Raw genomic sequence first — 22,375 nt, 5'->3', positions numbered from 1 at the left:
TCATAAATCAACATCAACACCAACATAATATATAGTGACATGACTGTGTTTGAACAAGAATAATCATAAATGTTTGGTACAGAAATACTACAGAATTTACCAGTAGAGCGATGAATACAGAAACAAATGTAATAATTGCTGACAACAGAGCAATTTATTGAGCAATATTGAAAACACACCTTTTTAAAATAGCTTTCATCATCTAACTCTCCTCATCTGAACAATGGATCTTTAAAACTGTAGAGGAAGCTCAATACATCATGGTTTTTATAACTATAGAGGAAGCTAAATATATGATATTAAGGATAATAAATGTCTTATTGTGTGTTATTAAAAAAGAACATACAGAACATATGGATTGTGTGTGTGTGTGTGTGTGTGTGTGTGTGTGTGTGTGTGTGTGTGTGTGTGTGTGTGTGTGTGTGTGTGTGTCTGTGTGTGTGTGTGTGTGTGTGTGTGTGTGTGTGTGTGTGTGTGTGTGTGTGTGTGTGTGTGTGTGTGTCACTACAAATGACTCAGAGACACCGAGGTACCAGAACTCATAAACCAAAACCCAGGGAGTAGGACCTCCTGGGTGAAGGTGGACTGGAAGGTGTGGATGTGTGTCAGTGTGTCTGAGGACCCTCCTCCACCTGGGGACACTCTGTAGAAGGACAGAGTGCCAGCAGGCCGGTCAAGATACACTCCTACTCTGTTAGAGCCAGGCGGGGGGAGACGTATGCTGTTATATATATCATTGTGCCAGACATTGCACATTTCATCACAACAAGAAAGACTCCAGGACTTGTCGTTCCCTCCAAGCCTGCTATCATCACCCATTCCACTCCTTGTGATTCCTCTGTATGTCACTCCTACAGAAACCTCTCCTTCCCACTCTACCTCCCAGTAGCAGCGGCCAGTCAGACCCTCTCTACACAACACCTGGAAATAGAAGTCAAATCTCTCTGGGTGATCAGGATATGACTGCATCTCTTCAACCCGTGTCACCTTTCTGTTGCCCTCAGACAGAGAGAGTCGTCTGTGGGCTGTGTTTTGGTCCAGTGTGAGTTCACAGGCATCTGAGGGGAGAACAAGACACCATTACCATTGTTCGGTGTTTAACGTTCTTTTATAGATATCCTCCCCACGATGTCTGGTGAATGAAATAAGCAGAGCGAAAGACTCAGACGACGGGATGTCGGTTCCTAGAGTAACACACACACACACACACACACACACACACACACACACACACACTACTAACAGCTACTAATAAAATGTGGTATTGTAGCGTTTTAAATGGCAGGTTATTGTGATACGGTTTCAGTATCGGTACACCCTGCATCGATATTGGGGGTAATAACATATCAATGAATCACTGAAGAATTATGTAAGGTGTAAAAAGCACCAGCGTGAACTAATGTATGATATAGCCTACAATATCGTGAAGAGGCCCAAACCTAATATATGTCTCTGTGGAGTGGGTGGATGCTGGCAGGTTTAAGCAGCCTCACCTGGCCAGTCTGGACTCGGGCTGGGTGAGGCTGCACACCTGTTGTACATTGATCAGTGTGCACAGGTTAAACCAGCCATCACCACACACACGCAGGGAGAGATCACTATCTACAAAACATACGCTAAACCGGCTTCAACACCACCACCCTGTGTCCACGGACACAGTGTGGACCTAGAGAAGTTGCCAATTGTTGGAATATATCAGTGGAAAGAAATGTACCAGCAGGGGGGGAGGGGCAGGCAGACCTCAGAGGGTCACAATCTCAGAGAGACCCTCTGTAGACCCCCATCCCTCTGTAGTCAATGACATATCAGCATAGACGGATTATGACATATCGAGCCCCCCCCCCCACGTGGACTCCGCAGCCCCCCCCCCCCCCCCCCCCCTTCCAACATAAACACACGCACCCAGAATACACACACACTTATTGGCGATAATAAGTCATTGGCCTATACCTGCAACTCAGCAGGATTTGTAGCACAGGAAAGGCAACCTCACAATAATTAAACAAATAAATGCATCTTTATTTAACCAAAACAGGATAAAAAATAAATAAAATTGATGAATTACGAAATTCGAATGCACCGCTTTCAACCACAAATAAAAACGACTAAAAGCAACTCAATACGAACAGTTCCTTACATTACTTGACAGTAGGCCCTGCGTTCACACCAAAAGATGCAAAAAGTTGACGCGCGTCGTGATCCCATTCAAAGTGAATGTAGAGACGCGTTGCTGCTTTGCTGCCGCAGCATTTGCTGCCGAGAAAACGGGCAGTAAAACTTGATTTGCGGCGCGTCAAAATCTGATTTGCGGCGCGGCATGCCCGTGCCCGCTGCCGGGCACGGGCGAAGGGCGCGTTCACGTATTTTGCGGCGCGTCAAATGCTGCTCAAGTTGAAATATTTCAACTTTTGACGCGCGTCAAAAGTTTGACGCGCCGCAAAACTTGATTTGACGCGCCGCAAAACTCAGGCGTCAACGCGTTCGGGCAGCAAATGCATCTTTTGGTGTGAACGCAGGGTAATGCATTTCACATATGAAATGCATTTTTTCCGGGCTCTGTTCCGTGCGAAATCCTCCACGATAACTCCAGTGCATTGGTAAGGTCGCTCTCAATTGCCATGAGAGAAAGTGCCTTTTAGGCGTTTTTGTGACTTTTTCGTCCTCAGTTAATTTTTTATCCTGGACAGAAGAGAGAATGACCGCTCCCCTTCGCAATTACTGACGGGCAGAGTCAGAAAAAGCCGTAGCGCTACATACACATTTGGAAACATAGATTGCAGTCCACAATCAAGTATAATTCGTAGCAGTCCTTTTGGGGTTGCATCATCTCCAGGCTTGTTAAATTATCTGAACTGAATAAATTCATTGCTTCAACGCTCCTCTTAAGGTGCGAACACACCAAGCGCGTACCTCGCGTACCATGTACGCGCGTAACGCAGCTAAAATGTTGCTTGACCATTTTGTGTCAAAAATGGTCAGATACGCGCGTACGCATACGCGCGTAGATGAGACCGCCCAAAACTCCCCCCCCCCCCCCCCCCAGCCTGTGGCTGCGCTGGATTTAGGAGTCCAAGGAAGGAAACCCAAACGCCGCCGTGTTTGGGTGGATGATAGAGCTTGGATCGGGTTAGATTAAATAATCTCGGATATAAATAACAATAATCGGGTTAAATAACTTCACATGGTGTGTCTGGTGTGTTTCCAGCATTCGTAGTGTTGATCAGCAGAGAAATAGTCCGCCAAGACGTTGAGTTTGCTTAGTAACCTAACCAGAGACTCTGTCCATGCAAGTGAACGGAGCGTTCACTCTTCGTCATAACTATCAAACCAAACATCCTTCACATTCACCGAGCGAACATTATGAAAGTAAAATGCACATTTCTCGCTAGAAATGTTTCCATAAACGCATTTAATGGCGTAACTATGTTACTATTTCCACCCAGAATAAAGAAAGTTGCCGGCCGTGGCTGCCATGGACATGGCTGCGCTGAAGTCCGAGGTAGGAAACCCAAACGCCGCCGTGTTTGGGTGATAGAGCTTAGATCGGGTTAGATTAAATAATCTCGGATATAAATAACAATAATCGGGTTAAATAACTTCACATGGTGTCTGGTGTGTTTCCAGCATTCTTAGTGTTGATCAGCAGATATATAGTCCGCCAAGACGTTGAGGTTGCTTAGTAACCAGAGACTCTGTCCATGCAAGTGAACGGAGCGTTCACTCTTCGTCATAACTATCAAACCAAACATCCTTCACATTCACCGAGCGAACATTATGAAAGTAAAATGCACATTTCTCGCTAAAAATGTTTCCATAAAAGCATTTAATGGCGTAACTATGTTACTATTTCCACACAGAATAAAGAAAGATGTCGGCCGTATGCTTCTGTCCAAGCTCACTACTCTCTGCCAGTGACGTCGGGTCAAGGTCAACGCTGATTGGCTATTGCGGCGCGTATGAGCGTAAAAAGTTCAATTTTTTGAACTCCTCGCGTACGCGCGTATATGTACGCGCGTATATATACGCGCCTCATACGCCCCTAACTATGGCGAGTGGATATGGCGAGTGGATAGTGCCAAACCTAAGGATTCCCTATGGCGAGTGGATATGGCGAGTGGATAGTGCCAGGATTCCCTGGAGAAGGATAACAACGTGTGAAATGAACGTGTGGAGAGGCTACGCCGCCGCCGTGTGGAGAGGATATGCACGCCGCCGCCGTTGGGACTGGAGTTCGATTCCCAGTCTATATATATAATTTGTTCTTCATTATTTTCTGGTATTAATCTATCCAATGACTTGTTGATGAACAAGTTGATGACATTTTATAAAAAACGTTAGTTTTTATGTGTCAAAAAGACAAACTGTTTTAAAACAGATCTCAAAAATGTTTTGATGATTGTATGGGCGTGATGTCACTTCATAGGGCAGAGGGGTATTCCACAAAGCCGGTTTTATCACATAACCGGGCAAATTAACCCAGGGTTTGCGGTAACCCTAGGGTTTCCGTTCTAAAATGAACACGGTATGTTAGTTACTATAGCAACATATACTCTGAATCAAACCTGGGGCCCGTTTCAGAAAGCAGGTTTAGTGAAAACTCTCAAAGCCAGTTCAGCTTTACTCTGAGTCAGTTAACTTGGCAACATACTCCGTGAACCTAACCTGCTCGCTGGCAGGTTTTCTTCAACTAACCCCGAGTTTCTCCTGCTCTTAAGTTGAAGCCTGCAGACTGAAGGCAGTGGCAGACATGGCGTGTCCTTTTATTGAAGAGCCAGTTGATGTCGAGGCGCAGATACTTGGATGTTTTATCATTCCCTGATGAGTAGGCCTAGCTACCTGTTTGAGCGTTTCCGTTTCTCTGCATCATCAATAATTTTTATCAACAATATTCTCAGCCCTCACATCGCTCAGATGACACATCGTGGACACGCTCTCAGTTCCGAGCAAATCATTTGTATTGCACTTTGTTTTTTTGCCAACGGCAGTTTTTTGTATAACGTCGGTGATGCAGAGCATGTGTCCAAGGCAACTGTCTGTCGGGCTGTCCGAAATGTGACACTTGCACTGAAACGGCTACTATGCACGTTTGTAGTGTTCCCAAGTCACAGACCCACCAGACTTCTCAAAGAAGAGTTCCACAGAATTGCAGGTATCAGTCTAAGCAGTAATTCATTTATGTTATAAAGCTTTGAGACTTGAAGCACTAATCAGTCAATTTGATATATTTTAGGGTTTCCAGGTGTGATTGGCTGCATAGATGGCACTCACATTCCTATCATAGCTCCTTCAATAAATTAAGGAGATTATGTGAATAGGAAATCTGTCCACAGCATTAATGTACAGGTAGGCCTAAATAGTAGCCTTTAACATTCCAAATGAAATATGCTTCACTATACAGCTAATTACTGTTCTCCACTGTGAAGATCATATGTGACGCAGCCCACATGATAAATAATGTGGAAGCGAAGTGGCCTGGGTCTGTGTATGACTCACAAATGTTTCGTGAGTCTACACTGAGTGCCAGATTTGCCCGTGGTGAGTTTATATATATAGTTTATATATCCAGTATATAGTTATATCCTATAATCAATATTTTGTTTCCTCCTATTACAACTGAAACAATAAAGTGTATCTTGTATTATCATAGGAGAGTTTGATGGTTATCTACTCGGAGACAGAGGGTACCCCTGCCAGCGCTATCTGCTGACCCCTTACCCTGACCCTGGCCCTTGCCCACAGCAACACTACAACTTGGCTCACTGCAGGACACGAGCCAGAGTGGAGATGACCATCGGCATACTCAAGGCCCGGTTCCAGTGCCTTCGAAGGCTCAGGGTCACCCCAGAAAGGGCTTGTGACATTATAGTGGCATGTTTGGTTCTCCACAACATTGCCACTATTAGAGGAGAACAATGTCCTACTCTTTCCCCCAATGATCCAGATAATAATCCTGACCCCCCTGCTGATGCACGAGATGGAAGAGCTGTTAGAGACATGATATGCTTCAATCATTTCTAACTGACTCTGCCTTTTTTCTGTTGGCTATAATGGAGGTCAAATTTTAAGATAACCAGAAAACACAAATTTGGAGACTTGTATGTATAAAAGGCATTTAGGTGTTGCTTTCATATAGACAATATTAAATACTGGCAGTGTTGGGATTTTTCTTTGTTTAGCAGATTTCCCTAATTACTTAAATATATTTATCACATGTTGAATGCAGCCACTAAATGCTGTTTAATGAGGGCAGGCTAAACAACATCACAATTGCTTGTACTTAAATGATACCTTATCTGTTTGAACTACATTTTTATATTTCATTTTTAGTTGCAGCCAAGTCCGTTTGGGGCCTGTTGGGTTGCACCTGTGCGCACAAACACACATATGGAATATAATTGTTGAATAAGTGGAACATTCAAGAGAAAACATTTTCTTTTTCTCAAATACTCTGACTCGGTCAGCTATTTTTTTCCACGCGAGCTCCCGCTTTTTGGCTGCTGCCATAGTATTGCTTTTTAGTAAAAAGATATGCTCGCTTTCTGCATATGCAGTCATTAAGATTTGCAACTCCGCTGGGGAGAAGTAGGAGGATCGAGGCTTGTTAGTACTTGTTGCCATGGTGAATCATGTTATCTGTGTTCCATTGATGAGGGCTTTTTATATCCTCATGCACGAGCTTCACTCAGAGTTACCTTGACTCAGAGTTGATTGAACTAAGCGTTATCACCTGTTCTGAAACCGAAAATTCAGAGTTTTACAGCTCAGAGTTGGTCAACCTAGAGTTAAGGTTTTAACTTAGAGTTTGTTGAACCTGCTTTCTGAAACGGGCCTTGGGGATTTAAAGCTGCGTTCACAGCAGATTCCATGCGTTCACAATGGCATGCCCTTTTGATGAGAGCCCTGTTGATACCGGAGTGCCAATTATTCGTGCAATCCACCGGGAGAGATTTATAAGACCACGGCTATATTCGGATGACTTTTTGCTGGAGAGATACAGATTCTCACGCAAATCTTTAATATATTTAAATAGCCTTCTCTCTAGTTCACGCGTTCTCACGGCGACGTAGGGTAGCAGGCGTCTTAGTGGCGACGAACTTATCCACACGTCGAGAGTAGACGTACATTTTGTCTGAATTTCCTTATGGAAGTCGCCGTGACACCGCCGCCGGTGGACGGATCTTCCATGCCGTCGCCGTGACGTCGCTGCTGGTCTCTCGTCTGCAGTCCCAATCAATCCCATTCAAAATTTCACACGTTCCCACGGCGACGTAGGGTAGGCTGCTCCTTCGCCTCTTCCAGGGAATCCTTAGGTTTGGCACTATCCACTCGCCATACCTAACGCGAGTAAAATGTTGCTTATACGCATGTAACGCGTGTACGCGTCTCATACGCGCGTAAACCAATGGTTCCCTATGGAAAAAATGGCGATTTTATACGCGAGGTACGCGGGTAACGCGTTTGGTGTGGCCGCACCATTAGAGTTCGCCGTTGCTCCATGTTTAAATGACAGTGACTTGTTCGTGACCGGTCTCAAATTCACAAACTGAAATAGTGCCCCCTAGTGATCTTTTTATTAATTTATTTACTCAGTAGTAATAGGCCTACTATTGCTGTTTTCGCTTGAATTTTTGTATTTCTCTACTGATTGCTTCGACAATGCAACATTAAAAGTTACTAACGGTGGGGCCCAGGGCCCCACTGTTAATAACTTGTGGGACCCTGGGCCCCACTGTTAGTACCTTGTGGGGCCCTGGACCCCACTGTTAGTAACTTGTGGGACCCCCTGAGCCCTTGGGCCCCTGGGCATGTGCCCGGTGTGCCCGTGCAGTAATCCACCCATGCATATCAGTCTATCTCTCAGTTGACTTAGATACAACTAAGGTTAAGTAAGGTTAACTTTAAGTATAAGTTATACAAGAATATAAGATAAATATATTTACAATGGAGCCAAATTGTAAACACTATTGATATTGCCTGGCCTTCCTGTGTCAAATAAATGCCTGCATTCCAATGAACCCCTGACGCCTCATGTAAATGGCCCCTTAGAGAAACATCTGTTACCCCTTGTGGGTTCTCGTCTGTGGCAGAATGTATATTCTGTAGGCTTCAGTTTAGAGTTAAGTTAACTTATCCATACCCCGGTTAAAATCAGACGCTACCAGTTTAGAATTATGACTATGCCACAGACAAACAAAGTGGCGTTAACCTTTACAAATACATACTTTACTGTTTAAATTAATATTGCTTTCACAGGGCTCATCTCTTAAACACATGTGGTAAGTCGTGATGATTTAAGATCAGGTTAATAAACATGGCAATGATGATGAATGGATTTTAATGAAAGACCTCACTTCATATAACTAATGTATTATATAACATCATGTGACTAATGTTTAGTAACCTTTTGTACGTAATGCTTGAATTACTGTATGGAATGTATTTTGGACATCGTGGGCGTGAACGTCGAGGGCCCGTAGTTTAGAGAATTGTGATTGGCCAAGGACATCTTAGGTGAAGCCACACAATTAGGATATAAGGCGGAGCTCCGAAACTGTTCGCGAGTTCTTTGCAAACCAACTCAGGTGATGTTGTTACTCTCTGCGGTGATAATAAAGCCTTGATCATTCAACCCTAGTCCTTCTGGACCTCTCGTATTGGCCCGTGGGTTTCATCCACGACAGTCACCTAGCTGCACTGTAGCATCGTCTTTGCTACAGTCTCAAACAAATATGTTGCTCAAATTGATTATTGAATGTCATTTATCAATCATCCTACAACTTATTGTGTGGACAAACATCGCCGTTATCAACTGCTCTATTCATTATTTGTTCTTTCATAGAATTATTTAATTAAAAAGGTTAATGTCATCGTTTCCATTATTATTTTTATATGCTACCATATTTCCTAAAAAATGTAAGATCTACCTTGTGTTTCCCCAAATGTAAAGCACGCGCGGCGTCCTGTCTGGGCCTTAGATCTACTAAAGCACTGGTCCTGTCTGGGCCTTAGATCTACTAAAGCACTGGTCCTGTCTGGGCCTTAGAACTAGTAAAGCACTGGTCCTGTCTGGGCCCTAGTTCTACTAAAGCACTGGTCCTGTCTGGGCCCTAGTTCTACTAAAGCACTGGTCCTGTCTGGGCCCTAGTTCTACTAAAGCACTGGTCCTGTCTGGGCCTTAGATCTACTAAAGCACTGGTCCTGTCTGGGCCTTAGATCTACTAAAGCACTGGTCCTGTCTGGGCCTTAGATCTACTAAAGCACTGGTCCTGTCTGGGCCCTAGTTCTACTAAAGCACTGGTCCTGTCTGGGCCTTAGATCTACTAAAGCACTGGTCCTGTCTGGGCCTTAGATCTACTAAAGCACTGGTCCTGTCTGGGCCCTAGTTCTACTAAAGCACTGATCCTGTCTGGGCCTTAGATCTACTAAAGCACTGGTCCTGTCTGGGCCTTAGATCTACTAAAGCACTGGTCCTGTCTGGGCCCTAGTTCTACTAAAGCACTGGTCCTGTCTGTGCCTTAGATCTACTAAAGCACTGGTCCTGTCTGGGCCCTAGTTCTACTAAAGCACTGGTCCTGTCTGGGCCCTAGTTCTACTAAAGCACTGATCCTGTCTGGGCCTAGATTATTCTAGAAAATAGATTATTATCTATCAACAGTTTGATGAAGATGATGTCAACCATCATCTACATTCCCAGGATGATTTGACTGAACCAACGTCACCTCCTGCTGTGTAGAGAGACTTTCCATCTCTTTAGTTAATGTGTGTTGAGATTAATCAAACTAAACAGTCACTTACACTTCTTTAGACCTGGTTTCATCCTCCACTCTCCACCGTGCTCCACACTGGGGATACAAAGAGAGAGCAGCGTGTTGTCTTTAAACAGGGAAAGATTATTCACATGGTAACAAACAGAGAGCAGCATGTGGTCCTTAAACAGGGAAACATTATTCATTATGTTGGGCTTCACATTGGTTCGTGGGGCCACGAAGGTGAGTTAACAGGCTGTGATTTATACTATAATCAGTATCACATACAAACTAGAAAATGCATTCCCAGCAGAAAATTAGTGCTCTAGTGCAAAGTGAGGTTGAAAATATGTTTTCGTAAAGCCACATAGTTTAAGACGTAAAGAAATGTTAAATGGCTTAAATCAAGTGAAGGGATTTGAAGAGAGTTCAAAGGTCTAAATGGAGATAACAATGTAAACATGCACACCATTTAAAGAAATGTAAAATGGTTGGAAACAAATAAATTGAAGAGTTAAACAAATAGCGAGCGTGATAAAGTCTGAATACAGCTGATATGACATATAGAATAGCTGAGCTGTTCTGATAAAGTTTGAAATAGTTGAATCAAGTCAGTGTTACAGTTGTGTGTGTGTGTGTGTGTGTGCGTGTGCGTGTGTGTGTGTGTGCGTGTGTGTGTGTTTGGGTCATCACTTGTAGTAATCAGGAAAAAGGTGTTATTAGTGTGGTTGCTACTGCAAGCACATCTGCTGTTCATCTTAAGTTTCATTTATTCCGTTTGCCTGTTTTTTGTGCAGTTCACTGCTCCTGCAATACTGCGCGGAGAACATGCAGGCAGTGTTGCCAGATTGGGCAGTTTACCATCTGCAGCATTTTAGCAAGCACACACTCGAAGTTAGTCTAGTTAATCATCTAGTTAATCGAAGCGCACAAAATTATACATCAGAAATGTAGGAAGCATCTAGCCTCTAGCCCAGCGGTTTTCAATAGGTAAGGCGTGCCTCCCCTGGGGGGCGCCAAAGAGCCACAGGGGAGGTCCGAAACGTGACACGCAAAGAAATAATACACATCTGTGTGCAGCTCTATTGATATCGGTTATTGTGCGTGCGTGTATTAGTTTTATAATGCATTAAGGGAGGAGACAGGACCCAGCAAAAAAACATAGGAAATATGATCCTGAATACTTAAAGTCTCTACTTAAAGTCACCTGGTCAGGGTCCGAGGCTGCACCTCTGCCGCAGTGTGTGTTCTGCAAGGAGGTGCTAGCAAATGATGGCATGAGAACATGCAAACTTCGGCGTGACATTGAAACTAAGCCCAAAAATGTTGTGCACAAGCCAGTTGAGTTTTTTGAGAGGAAGCGTGATGATTTGCAGTCACAAAAAAGCACAATACACTATTATGCTATAATGGCACTATTAACATCAAGGTGACAGAAGCATCTGATCGTGTCGAGCTACGTATAGCGAAGGCAGGCAAACCTCATAACATTGGCGAAACATTGCTACTCCCTGCAGCTAGAGATATGTGTTCAGTGATGCTGGGAGAAGCAGCTGCTGCTAAACTAGACGCGATCCCTATATCAGACAAAACCATCCAGCGACAAATATCAGACATGGCTTGTGATGTCAAAGAGCAGGTCCTGGACGGCGTTTGTGAAAGCCCCTTTCACGCCATTCAGCTGGATGAGTCCACTGACATTGCACACTGTGCTCAATTGATGGTGTACATTCGGTATATCAAAGAGCTCAGTGTGCAGGAAGATTTTTTGTTTTGCGTTCCTCTACCCGCCCACACAACAGCTGACGAACTTGTCAAGGCCTTGAATAACTTTTACCAGGCTAATTGCCTTGACTGGCGCCGGTGTTGTGGGATATGCACTGATGGGGCAAGATCAATGACTGGCCATCACAGCAGTCTCGTAGAACAGCCGCAGGCAGTTGCCCCAGCGGCTGTCTGTAAGCAATGCATTATCCATCGCCAGGCTTTAGCAACAAAAAGGATTGTTGCCCAAGAATTGCGTTCCGTTCTTGATGAGGCTGTCAAGTGAATTTGACATTGTGAACTTAATTAAATAGCGGGCCTTAAACGCCCGTCTGTTCTCAATCCTCTGCAATGAGATGGTTGCTCACTTCCAGCAGCTGCTCCTGCACTCCGAGTTCAGGTGGATCTCTCGGGGGGAAAGTCCTCACCAGGCTACGCGATTTGTGCGAAGAAGTCCTTCTCTTCCTCACCGAGATTAACTCCCCACTGGCAAAACATCTGGCAGACATGAACTGGCTTGCTATGTTGGCCTATCTCTCCGACATCTTCGATAGGATCAACTCCCTCAAGACTTCTCTCCAGGGCAAAGAATGCCACGTCTTTTCGGCACACGATCAAGTGTCTAGGAAGTGTTTAGAAAAAAGCTGGACTTGTGGTGTGCTCGTGTTGAACGAGGTTTGGTGGAAATGTTTCCAACCCTGGAGGATGTTACGAAGAAGACAGGGCTGCTTATTAACTCTGTCCAACCGGTCATCACTGCGCATTTGAATGGGTTGTGTGACCAATTTGGCAAGTATTTTGAGAGGACGCAATAGGAAATCAGTGGGTGAGAAATCCGTTGTCTTTCCCGCCACACCCCGTGATGGACTGAGCCTGCAGGAGGAGGAGGCCCGAGACGATGTGCATCTCCCTCAAATTTGCGCTAAAGGCCCAGACACACAGCGCCGATTTCAGCCGTCGGGTGTGTTTTGTTGACTTGTGTATAGGCCTACTGATTTTCAGTATTTTTAAAAGTATCCTCAATTAGGCATGCATGAAGTTGGAAATCATTTGCTGTTGCAAAGAATCGTTAATGAATGCACTGTTAAACAGGTGCAAATAAAATGTCTTATAAAAATATTTAAATATGATCAGTTATGAAAGTCATCATTGCCTGGAATACACAAAAGATGGCATTTACTGCAGAGGTGTGGGTGGGATAGGTCAGGCCGACAGGATTTTTTTTGGGGGTGGCTCGGCAGTCGTTACCTACTCTAAAGGGAGGCTCACAGTCACACAATTTGAAAACCCCTGCTCTAGCCATATAACCGGGGGTCCCCACAGACAAACCCCGGATATATAATAATCATATTAACAATCGATTAAAAATTGTAACGCCAGTGAAACAAGAAATACCGTAACCGTTTTAGCTCAACATTGTGTTTTTAGGTTAAATATTGACGTTGTTAGGCTCCTCAACATGCAAAATGAAAATATTGAATCATTATCTGATGTATCATTACTTTCTACACAACATGAGTTGTGTAGAAGACATTGTCCCTGAGTGGTGGGCTCTCCATACCTCAGAGTGTCCAGTATCTCCTCTCGCATTCTGGATATGCAAAGGTTTTTCGAAGAGTCAGGGAGTCCAGCCAGGAGTGAAATCAAAATTACGTTTTTGAATTTATGGCCTTGATGCCCTGGCATGTGGCCTTTGTGCACTCAATAACAATTGCCCAGCTGTGGGCCAAGTGGCCTTACGAAATTACGAAATACCAGACCTGGAGGTCGGCCGTAAAAAAAGAAGTAATCTGTTTATAAAACAACAGCTTCATTCATCAGACAGCTGTTCCCAAACAGAGCCATAAGCCAAATATGAACGTGTTGCACTGGATATTAATAAATATTGTTTTATAAAAGTGGTCTGACTCCTAATCTGCTGTCTCATCACTTTCTACTCAACATTAACAGTAACAGCTGTGTTTTGAAACCACTTCATCCAGCAGCTGGTTGAATCCTTGTAGGAGTCATTGTCACAGTGGTGAGCTGTCTTCTCCATACCTGAGATTGTCCAGTCTCCAGTGTGGATCCTCCACTCCAGCATAGAGCAGCGCAACTCCTGAGTCTCCTAGGTGATTGTAGCTCAGGTCCAGCTCTCTCAGATGGGAGGGGTTGGAGGTCAGAGCTGAGGCCAGAGAAGCACAGCCTTCCTTTGTGACCAGGCAGCCAGACAACCTACACACACAACAGGGGAAATCTGAACTGAAATGCATCAACATGGGTGTGGTGGGAATTCCGGAACCAACTAATTTACATTTTACTTTTACATTTAGGGCATTGAGCAGACGCTTTAATACCAAGCAATTTACAATCAGTACATTTGGCATAAGAAGTTAAACAATATATCGCTGTCGTTACAGTAAAGATGTTCAGAGTACCACGTTCAAGTACTAACAATCGCCAGGCTAACCCATTCCCCGTATACAGCAGTGATAGCAGCAATTGCAGGCGCTACACAATTAAGAACTATGAATAAGTACAACGTACATTGAATGCATACAATAAGTGTGTACAATAAGTGTGTACATTAAGTGCCAACATTCAATGGTGGGCGGAAGGGACTAGAGTCTAGGTGAACAGGTGAGTTTGGAGTCTTTTGCAATCATAAATCATAAAGTCAATCATAAACTGACCAAACTGGGTAGAATACAGAGTCATCTGAACTTAAAACAATTATGGTCATATATTTGGGTAATAATGCTACAATAACACACAAACAATGGTACAACAAACAATCAAACAAAATCCATTAAACAACCAAACAATGATCCGAGATCTAACAAAACGGTCATCCGAGGCCTCAGATGGGAGATCCCCCAGCGTCCCTCCAAGAGGAGCACGGAGAAGGCCCCTGCATGGGAAATCCACCTGTGTCGCTCTAAGAGCTGCGCAAGCTGAAGTCCCCTGAATGGGAGGTCAACCCGCACCCCTCAAAGAGGTGCGCAACCCAGTCCCCACCTGAAGTCCAATGCATTGTTTAATGCAAGGACTTCTTATACTGTGGCAGAGGTCTCAGAAATGCTGAGATCAGCTCTGCTCCACACTTGATCTATCATGTTGTTTCCCCATCATCATGTAAGCTCTGTCTCCTATTCCTTGCATCAGTTACAGTTCCTTGCATCAGTTATTCCTTGCATCAGTTACAGAAACAGAATGTGAAAATATAATTTTCCCATTACAATGAGTCATCAGCTATACAGTCTATGGTCAGAAATATAATTGTATGTTTCAATAATAAATACACGTTATACCATAATTAACACACCGAATAATATACAAGGATATAACATATACCGTATATTATCATTTCAACAAAAATGATATTTGATGTTGTTATTCTTATGTTCTATGTTATTTATTTCATTCTATATGGAGGGGTGTAAACTGACCTGAGAGTTACCAATGTACAGTGTGGACTCCTTAGTCCATCAGAGAGCAGCTTCACTCCTGAATCCTGCAGATCATTGGTACTCAGGTCCAGCTCTCTCAGACTAGAGGGGTTAGAGCTGAGAACTGAGGCCAGAGCTTCACAGCATCTCTCTGACAGATTACAGCCATTCAGCCTTCAAGCATGAAATAAGAAGATATATATTAACCAAACATTTTTAATGTCTTATAAATTATTAATAGCTGATTGATCTAAATTTATGTTATATAAATCCAAAAATCAAATGTCTGATGAAGTTAATCTCTGCATAAAATGTGTTTTCAAATAAGCCATTTAAGAAGAGTCATTGTTATTCTACTTTACTAACTCTAAATTGTACCAGTTTCTAGTTAGTCATTAGTAGGTAACATGTGTAATGTTCACTTTACAACTAAAGATTTAAATATGTTAAGTGGCATGAATACAGTCATTATATTTAGGCTTGAGACAACTAATCCCATTTTAAGGATCAGCTACCGGTAAATGTCTGCTGAGGGTAAACCTTAAGGAATAAGCCTCTGCACATTGAGTAAAACTGACCGGAGAGTTTCCAGTGTACAGTGTGTACTCCCCAGTCCAGCAGAGAGCTCCTTCACTCCAGAATCCTTCAGATAATTGCTACTCAGGTCCAGCTCTCTCAGACAAGAGGTGTTGGATTTGAGAATACAGGCCAGAGCTTCACAGCATCTCTCTGACAGATGACAGCTATTCAGACTTCACACAAAATAAACAGACAGGAACATGTTACAAGGCAGAACTGATGTCACTTTAACATGAATTTGGTTGAATAGATGTCCGTTCATAAAGTTTGTATTCATGCATGGAAAATATTAAACTGTTAAAATACTCACCATGCAACACTTTACACTTCGATTATTGAAATACATTTTTAAATGTAAAAAAAATGTACCTTATTATTTTATTTTACTTCACTGTTATTAGTGTGTATATTTGTGATGCACCTAAATTACATTTTCTATATCATAATAACATTTATATTCTAGTATTACCGGTATGTATAGTTGTTGTGCAAATTGTAATACGGGATATTAGTGATCCTACAGAGATGCATATTATTGTTACTTTTAAGTTGTATTTTGAGTATTTTGTATATTGTGTTGTATTACACATTATTAGTGCACCTACAGAGATGTTTTGGAGGCTTTGACCACTGGCAGCAGCCTCAGAAGAACATCCTCTGAAGCAGAGGATTTCTTCAGGTCAAACACGTCCAGTTCCTTTTCTGATGTCAGTAAGATGAAGGCCACAGCTGACCACTGACCAGGGGAGAGAGATCCTCTGGAGAGACTTCCTGATGTCAGGTATTGATGGATGTCTTCCTCTAGAGAATGGTCGTTCAGCTCATTCAGACAGTGGAACAAATTGATGCTTCCCTCTGGAGAGAGATCTCCACTGATCCTCTCCTTGATGTAAGACACTGTTTTCTGATTGGTCTTTGGGCTACTTTCTGTCTGTCCCAGCAGGCGTCTATCCAGCAGGATATTCTGATTGGTCTCTAGAGAGAGGCCCAGGAGGAAGCGGAGGAACAAGTCCAGGTGTCCGTTCTCACTCTGTATTGCCTTGTCCACAGCACTCTGGTAGAAGAGGAGGAGTTTATCTTCCCCAGAGGTCGGTTGTTCTTTTGAGAGTGGATTCATACCAGTGTCAATGAAGGACCAGAATACATAAAAGGCAGCCAAAAACTCCTGGATGCTCAGATGGACAAAGCAGAACACGTTGTCCTGATACAGCCCACACTCCTCTTTAAAGATCTGGGTGAACACTCCTGAGTACACTGAGGCTGCTCTGATATTGATGTCACACTCTGCCAGGTCTGCCTCGTAGAAGATCAGGTGGCCTTTCTCCAGCTGGTTAAAAGCCAGTTTTCCCAGAGAAACAATGATCTCCCTGTTCTCTGAACTCAACCGTGGATCTTTTTCAGCTCTCCCATGATACTTCCTGTCCCCCTGTATGGACTGAACCCTAAGGAAGTGGCTGTACATCTGAGTCATGGTATGGGGCATCTCTTCTCCTGTTTGGTATGTTTTGAAGAGGTCCTCCAGAACTGTAGAAGTGATCCAACAGAAGACTGGGATGTGACACATGATGTGGAGGCTTCGGGATTTCTTGATGTGGGAGATGATTTTGCTGGCCAGCTTCTCGTCTCTGAATCTCTTCTTGAAGTACTCCTCCTTCTGGGGGTCGGTGAACCCTCTCATCTCTGTCATCTTGTCAATACACTCAGCAGGGATCTGATTGGCTGCCGCAGGGCGTGTGGTTATCCAGATGCGAGCGGAGGGAAGCAGGTCGCCCCTGATGAGGTTTATCAGCAGCACGTCCACCGAGGTGGACCCTGTGACATCAGACCACACCGGGGTTGCCTGGAAGTCCAGAGGAAGTCGACACTCATCCAGACCATCCAAGATGAAGACAACTTGGAACCGATCGTAACTGCAGATTCCTGCTTCTTTGGTTTCAATAAAGAAGTGATGAATAAGTTCCACCAAGCTAAACTTTTTATCTTTCAGTAAATTCAGCTCTCTGAAAGTGATGGGAAATGTGAAGTCTATGTCGTGGTTGGTTTTGGCTTCAGCCCAGTCCAGAGTGAACTTGAGTGTTAAGACGGTTTTACCAATGCCCGCCACTCCAGTTGTCATTATTGTCCTGATTTCTTTTTCTTGTCCAGGTAAGGGTTTAAAGATGTCTTGACATTTTATCGGTGTTTCCTCCTTGGATGGTTTCCTGGAAGCTGTTTCAATCATTCTGACCTCATGTTCCTGGTTGACCTCTCCACTGCCTGTCTCTGTGATGTAGAGTTCTGTGTAGATCTCATTCAGAGGTCTTGACTCTCCTGCTTTAGCTATTCCCTCAAACACACACTTGTGCTTCTGCTTCAGATGGTACTTGGTCTTATGTTGGCATTCAGCAGCAACAGTTTCTAAATTAGAATACAACAGAAGAAACAAAAGTCTCTTACTAATCTGTTACAAAATAAAAGCATCTTTCTTATCTGTTTTCAAAATAAGAGTATCTTACTGCTCCACAACGTGTCTGCCAGCTCCTCCAGCTTCAACTGCTTCATGCAGAGCCGTGTGATGTCTACAACTCCCTTTCTGGCACGTCTCCTATGCTCCACTTCCTCACCATGCACCTCCTCCTCCCGCTGACTCTCTGAGCATTGTGGGCAATCTGGGAAGAGATCCCTCCAGAGCTTCTCCACCTCCTTGTCTAGAAAAGCGTGTGCCTTCTCCTTGATCCGCTGTAACAGAACAAACATCGATGAGAACTTTACTCTGAAGTAACTGAGGACATCTGAACCATCTGTCCTGGATTCACATCCTGCAGGTCTTAAAGGGGTGATATTATGCCCCAAGGTGTGACTGTGATGAGCCATTACAGGCCATTTGAAAATCTGCCTATTCCTGTGTTTTAGTGACCCCAAATGGGCGTGTCCACCTAAATGCTGAATAGATCAGTCTACCCACCTACCCAGTGGACTGTAGGACAAATGTTGTCTATCCATCTTACATCTAGGTGGCCACTCCCACTTGTGACATCAGTAAAAACACAGGAACCGGCAGATTTTCAAATGGCTTGTAATGGCTAATCACACTCACACCTGATGGTATGATATCACCCCTTTAAGGTTGGATCCATACAAAGTTGGATCCAGTTCACATGTCATTCATAACTGAACTCAGGGTTGTACATTTACACACCTTCAACTCTGTCTGTTGCTGCTGGACAGACTGACCACTGGTAACCGTTGACCTCCCCTGTTGTTGTCTGTGGACACCACACACACACACGCACGCACACACGCACACACACACACACACACACACACACACACACACACACACACACACACACACACACGCACACATTCACACACACACACACACACACACACACACACACACATACACACACACACAAAAACAAAGCGCATGAACATCACTGTAAACCCTGCTCCGACTATTGGATTTGAAGTCTGGAGAGACCACCCGGCAGGGTCAAGGGGAGTCTCCAGTCTGCTGCTGGACTCTTTAAGAACCGATTATTCTGAAATAATTTATTTATTAATTGCTTTTTCTAAAATATAAATAGTCTGAGGACATTGAGGTATTTTCATTTTATAATCGATGTTATCTCTAAGAAACACATGCCTCATATGAACGTCCACACACAACAACATAAAACAATAGCTAACAATAATGAAACATAAAAGACACAAAATTTAAGTTAAACGCTTGATATAATGGATTCATAAGGTGGAAACGTCCTTCTAGCTGTTTGTTCATATGTTAATGATAAAGGTACAACACTCCCCTCCAAGGAGCGGTCTAGAAGAGGAAGCTTTGTGATGGAAAAATCCATTTAATGTTTCCTTTTAATCATTGTGAAATCCCGCTCCCCACCAGGGGGATCCGGGGGCGAGTGGTGGAGGGCGTGTACCGCCGCCATCCACTAGCCGGAGGCAGAGAGCACCACATTCCTCACCCTCATCAGCCAGATGGGGAACACCTGGCCGGAGGGAGGAAATGAGCGGGTGGACATCTTATAAGGCAGCCGAGGACTCATTCCAGGAGGAAGGCAGTCAGACCTACCATGAGGTGGCCAGTGACACGACCCAGGCTACGAGGCTCACGGACACCCTAGCACAGTGTTGTATACCTTGTTCTTTAGCCGACTGCGGCTTAAACCAGCATCCAGTGCGTCGTACTTGCCGTGACAAACAGACTCGTACGGAACCGGGTTGCCACATCATCTAATGCTTTCCTGCTGCTTGTATTGTATAGCCACCCTACCTGACTCAGTGTTATCCTAATGTTAACCTTTGTGCTCGGATAAACCCGTCACTTATGCATTCTTCTGCTTGATAAGAACACAGGCAACTCTGTGTCTTTGGGAAACATTACCTGATTTGATTATTGACATCTGAACTCTTTGGAGGATGTGAAACTGTTTAAATAGCTGTTCTGGACTCGCTGTGCTGGAGAGGAGTCTAATGAATGCATACATTAAAATAGGTTAATTGTCTACAACTATTGTGTGCTTTTTTGCATTTAGAAATCTCATTTGTCCTAGACGCAATATCTCTGGAGAAATTGCCCCGACAGGTTCTCAGGCGGCCAGCTGGCCTAAGGAAGTGTTCCATGTAGAGGCTGGGCTGCAGACCCAGCCCTCCACCCCCTGAGTTTAGTTTACAACAAGGATCCTGGATGGCATCCTCTATTGATTAGGCCTGTCCTTGGAATGCTTGGAATTGTATGGTTTTAACCAGAACCCTGCCTGTGAATGGAGACTATTGGACCATACGCCTGATGGATGATGGGTCCAATAACATTCCCTTATGTTTGTATTACCCTCTTTAAAACCTGCTACATTGTGATCCTTACAGATAGCTACAACCAGCGATCACAGCAAGAAAGGCTGATGATGGATCTCCTTGTTTAAGACCTTCTTAATGTCGAAGGAGAAGAGATCATAGAGTTTGTGAGCCACTGGGTTAATGACTGTTGGGCTGAATTCATTTTTAAAAGCTGTAAATAAACAAAGCCATTCTCTTCTAGATAAATAACAACAACCATCTGTGATTCAGGACTCTAGGATGTCTGGCTGATTTATTTAATAATCTGACAGATCCTTACCTTGGCTCAGTAGACTGATTTCCGTCTCCAAAACTAGCAATGTTTTCCATAGACGAGCTGCTCTTCATGGAGACACTGCTGGGTCCAGGGGAGTCTGCTCTCTCCTGCTGGACTTTTCTAGATAATTTTAGATTCAAATGTTTTATTGCTTTTCAAGTTATTACATTGTTGAGATATATTAACAGTAGTTAAGGCTGATAACGGATCTCCTTGTTTAAGACCTTCTTCATGTCAAAGTAGAAGAGATCATAGAGTTTGTGAGCCACTGGGTTAATAAATGTTGGGCTGAATCGCACTTTTAAAAGATGTAAATAAACAAAGCTTCTAGATAAACAACAACAACCATCTGTGATTCAGGACTCTAGGATGTCTGGCTGATGTATTTAATAATCTGACAGATCCTCACCTTGGCTTATTAGGCTGATTTCCTTCTTGAAACCTAATAGGTTGTTCCATAGACGAGTCGCTCTTCATGGAGACACCGCTGGGTCCAGGGGGGTCTGCTCTCTCCTGCTGGTCTCTTCTAGATAATTTTTGATTCAAATGTTTTATTGCTTTTCAGGTTATTACATTGTAGAGATACAATAACAGTAGTTTAGGGCATAAAATAGTCGTATTTTATAGTAGAGCGTTTGATATAATGGATTCATGACCTGGAAACGTCCTTCTAACTGTGTGTTCATCTGTAAATAGGTTCTACTCTCCCCTCCATGGAGCGGTCTAGAAGAGGAAGGTTCTCAGGCGGCCGGCTGGCCTAAGGAAGTGTTCCATGTAGAGGCTGGGCTGCAGACCCAGCCCTGCACCCCCTGACTTTAGGTTACATCCCAACATAACCACCTGAGAACCGGAATATTTGAATGGTAATGTCTAGTATTTGGATGCTTTATCCAGGTCCATATGTGTTCGTTTAAATAGTGGAACACTGTGGCCTCAGCTGGCCTACTGAGAAAAAACAGTTCTAATTTTTTACTTTGAATAAGTTATTCCGCTTTTATTTTAAACCTTTCTAGCTATGCTTTTTGAATGACGGGTTGTTTTTCTAGAACGCTGCCTGTGAATGGAGGTAGTTTAGGGTTTAACCAGAACCCTTCCTGTGAATGGAGGTAGTTTATGGTTTAACCAGAACCCTTCCTGTGAATGGAGGTAGTTTAGGGTTTAACCAGAACCCTTCCTGTGAATGGAGATAGTTTAGGGTTTAACCAGAACCCTTCCTGTGAATGGAGGTAGTTTAGGGTTTAACCAGAACCCTTCCTGTGAATGGAGGTAGTTTAGGCGAGGGCCGAGCCGCCTGCTGAAGGGCCTCGGCGGCTCCACCTGGGGCCTCTCTAGCGCTCCATCAAGCTGGTGCCTGATGCTCCCAGGCGCTCTTGTGTCCCTGCTGCTAGCTGTGTGTTGTTAACTGTCTGTGGTTCGCTGCCCCTATAGCCGTTGGTCACTTATTCTGCTTCATTCTGTGTTTCTACCTGTTGCTTTGTATGGCCTTCTTGGTTAAAGGTTTTTTTAAGCTATTGCCCAATCTGTAGGAAGCTGCTAGGGGTGGTGGCCTTTAATTTGGTGCCGCACTTTATCCTGTTTTTGGTGAGCTAGGGAGCTAGGCTTACCAACTGTGTTTGCGTTGAGCTGTTAGATTATTTTTTAAGGTAAGTCTCATGTCTTATTTTGGCCCGGGCTCCCCCTGATGGTAAACACCTGACCTATTTCAGGCGGGATAGGTTTGCATTAAACCCTTTGTTTACTTGTGAGAC

At 43.8% G+C, this 22,375-nt stretch overlaps 2 protein-coding genes across 3 annotated transcripts in view; one reads left to right on the top strand and one right to left on the bottom strand.

Annotated features, from left to right (window-relative positions):
- The window catches only part of LOC115559454 (neoverrucotoxin subunit beta), a 544,561-nt gene that overhangs the window by 462,821 nt on the left and 59,365 nt on the right, over positions 1–22,375 (top strand). The gene's annotated exons all lie outside the window — the stretch shown is intronic.
- LOC115559459 (NACHT, LRR and PYD domains-containing protein 3-like) lies at positions 433–20,709 on the bottom strand. The gene is made up of 9 exons (XM_030378224.1): positions 20,631–20,709; positions 18,696–18,762; positions 18,013–18,235; positions 16,123–17,914; positions 15,517–15,690; positions 14,939–15,112; positions 13,551–13,724; positions 9,796–9,842; positions 433–1,058 (listed from the first exon to the last, which is right to left on the bottom strand). Exons 1-9 carry the CDS (start codon positions 20,696–20,698, stop codon positions 505–507), a joined length of 3,273 nt encoding a protein of 1,090 aa, XP_030234084.1. The 5' UTR covers positions 20,699–20,709; the 3' UTR covers positions 433–504.

This window comes from Gadus morhua, chromosome 15 (genome assembly GCF_902167405.1).
Source record: "Gadus morhua chromosome 15, gadMor3.0, whole genome shotgun sequence".
Classification (NCBI taxonomy): Eukaryota; Metazoa; Chordata; class Actinopteri; order Gadiformes; family Gadidae; genus Gadus; species Gadus morhua.
This window is presented reverse-complemented; position numbering and strand designations above follow the sequence as displayed.

Excerpts from the sequence above, each read along its gene's own strand:
- LOC115559459 (XM_030378224.1), bottom strand. The coding sequence starts at position 20,698 with ATGAAGAGCAGCTCGTCTATGGAAAACATTGCTAGTTTTGGAGACGGA. Across the intron at positions 18,236-18,695 it reads AGCAACAGACAGAGTTGAAG|CGGATCAAGGAGAAGGCACA; the intron begins GTGTGTAAATGT and ends GTTCTGTTACAG. Across the intron at positions 15,691-16,122 it reads AAAGCCTCCAAAACATCTCT|TCTGAATAGCTGTCATCTGT; the intron begins GTAGGTGCACTA and ends TTTTGTGTGAAG.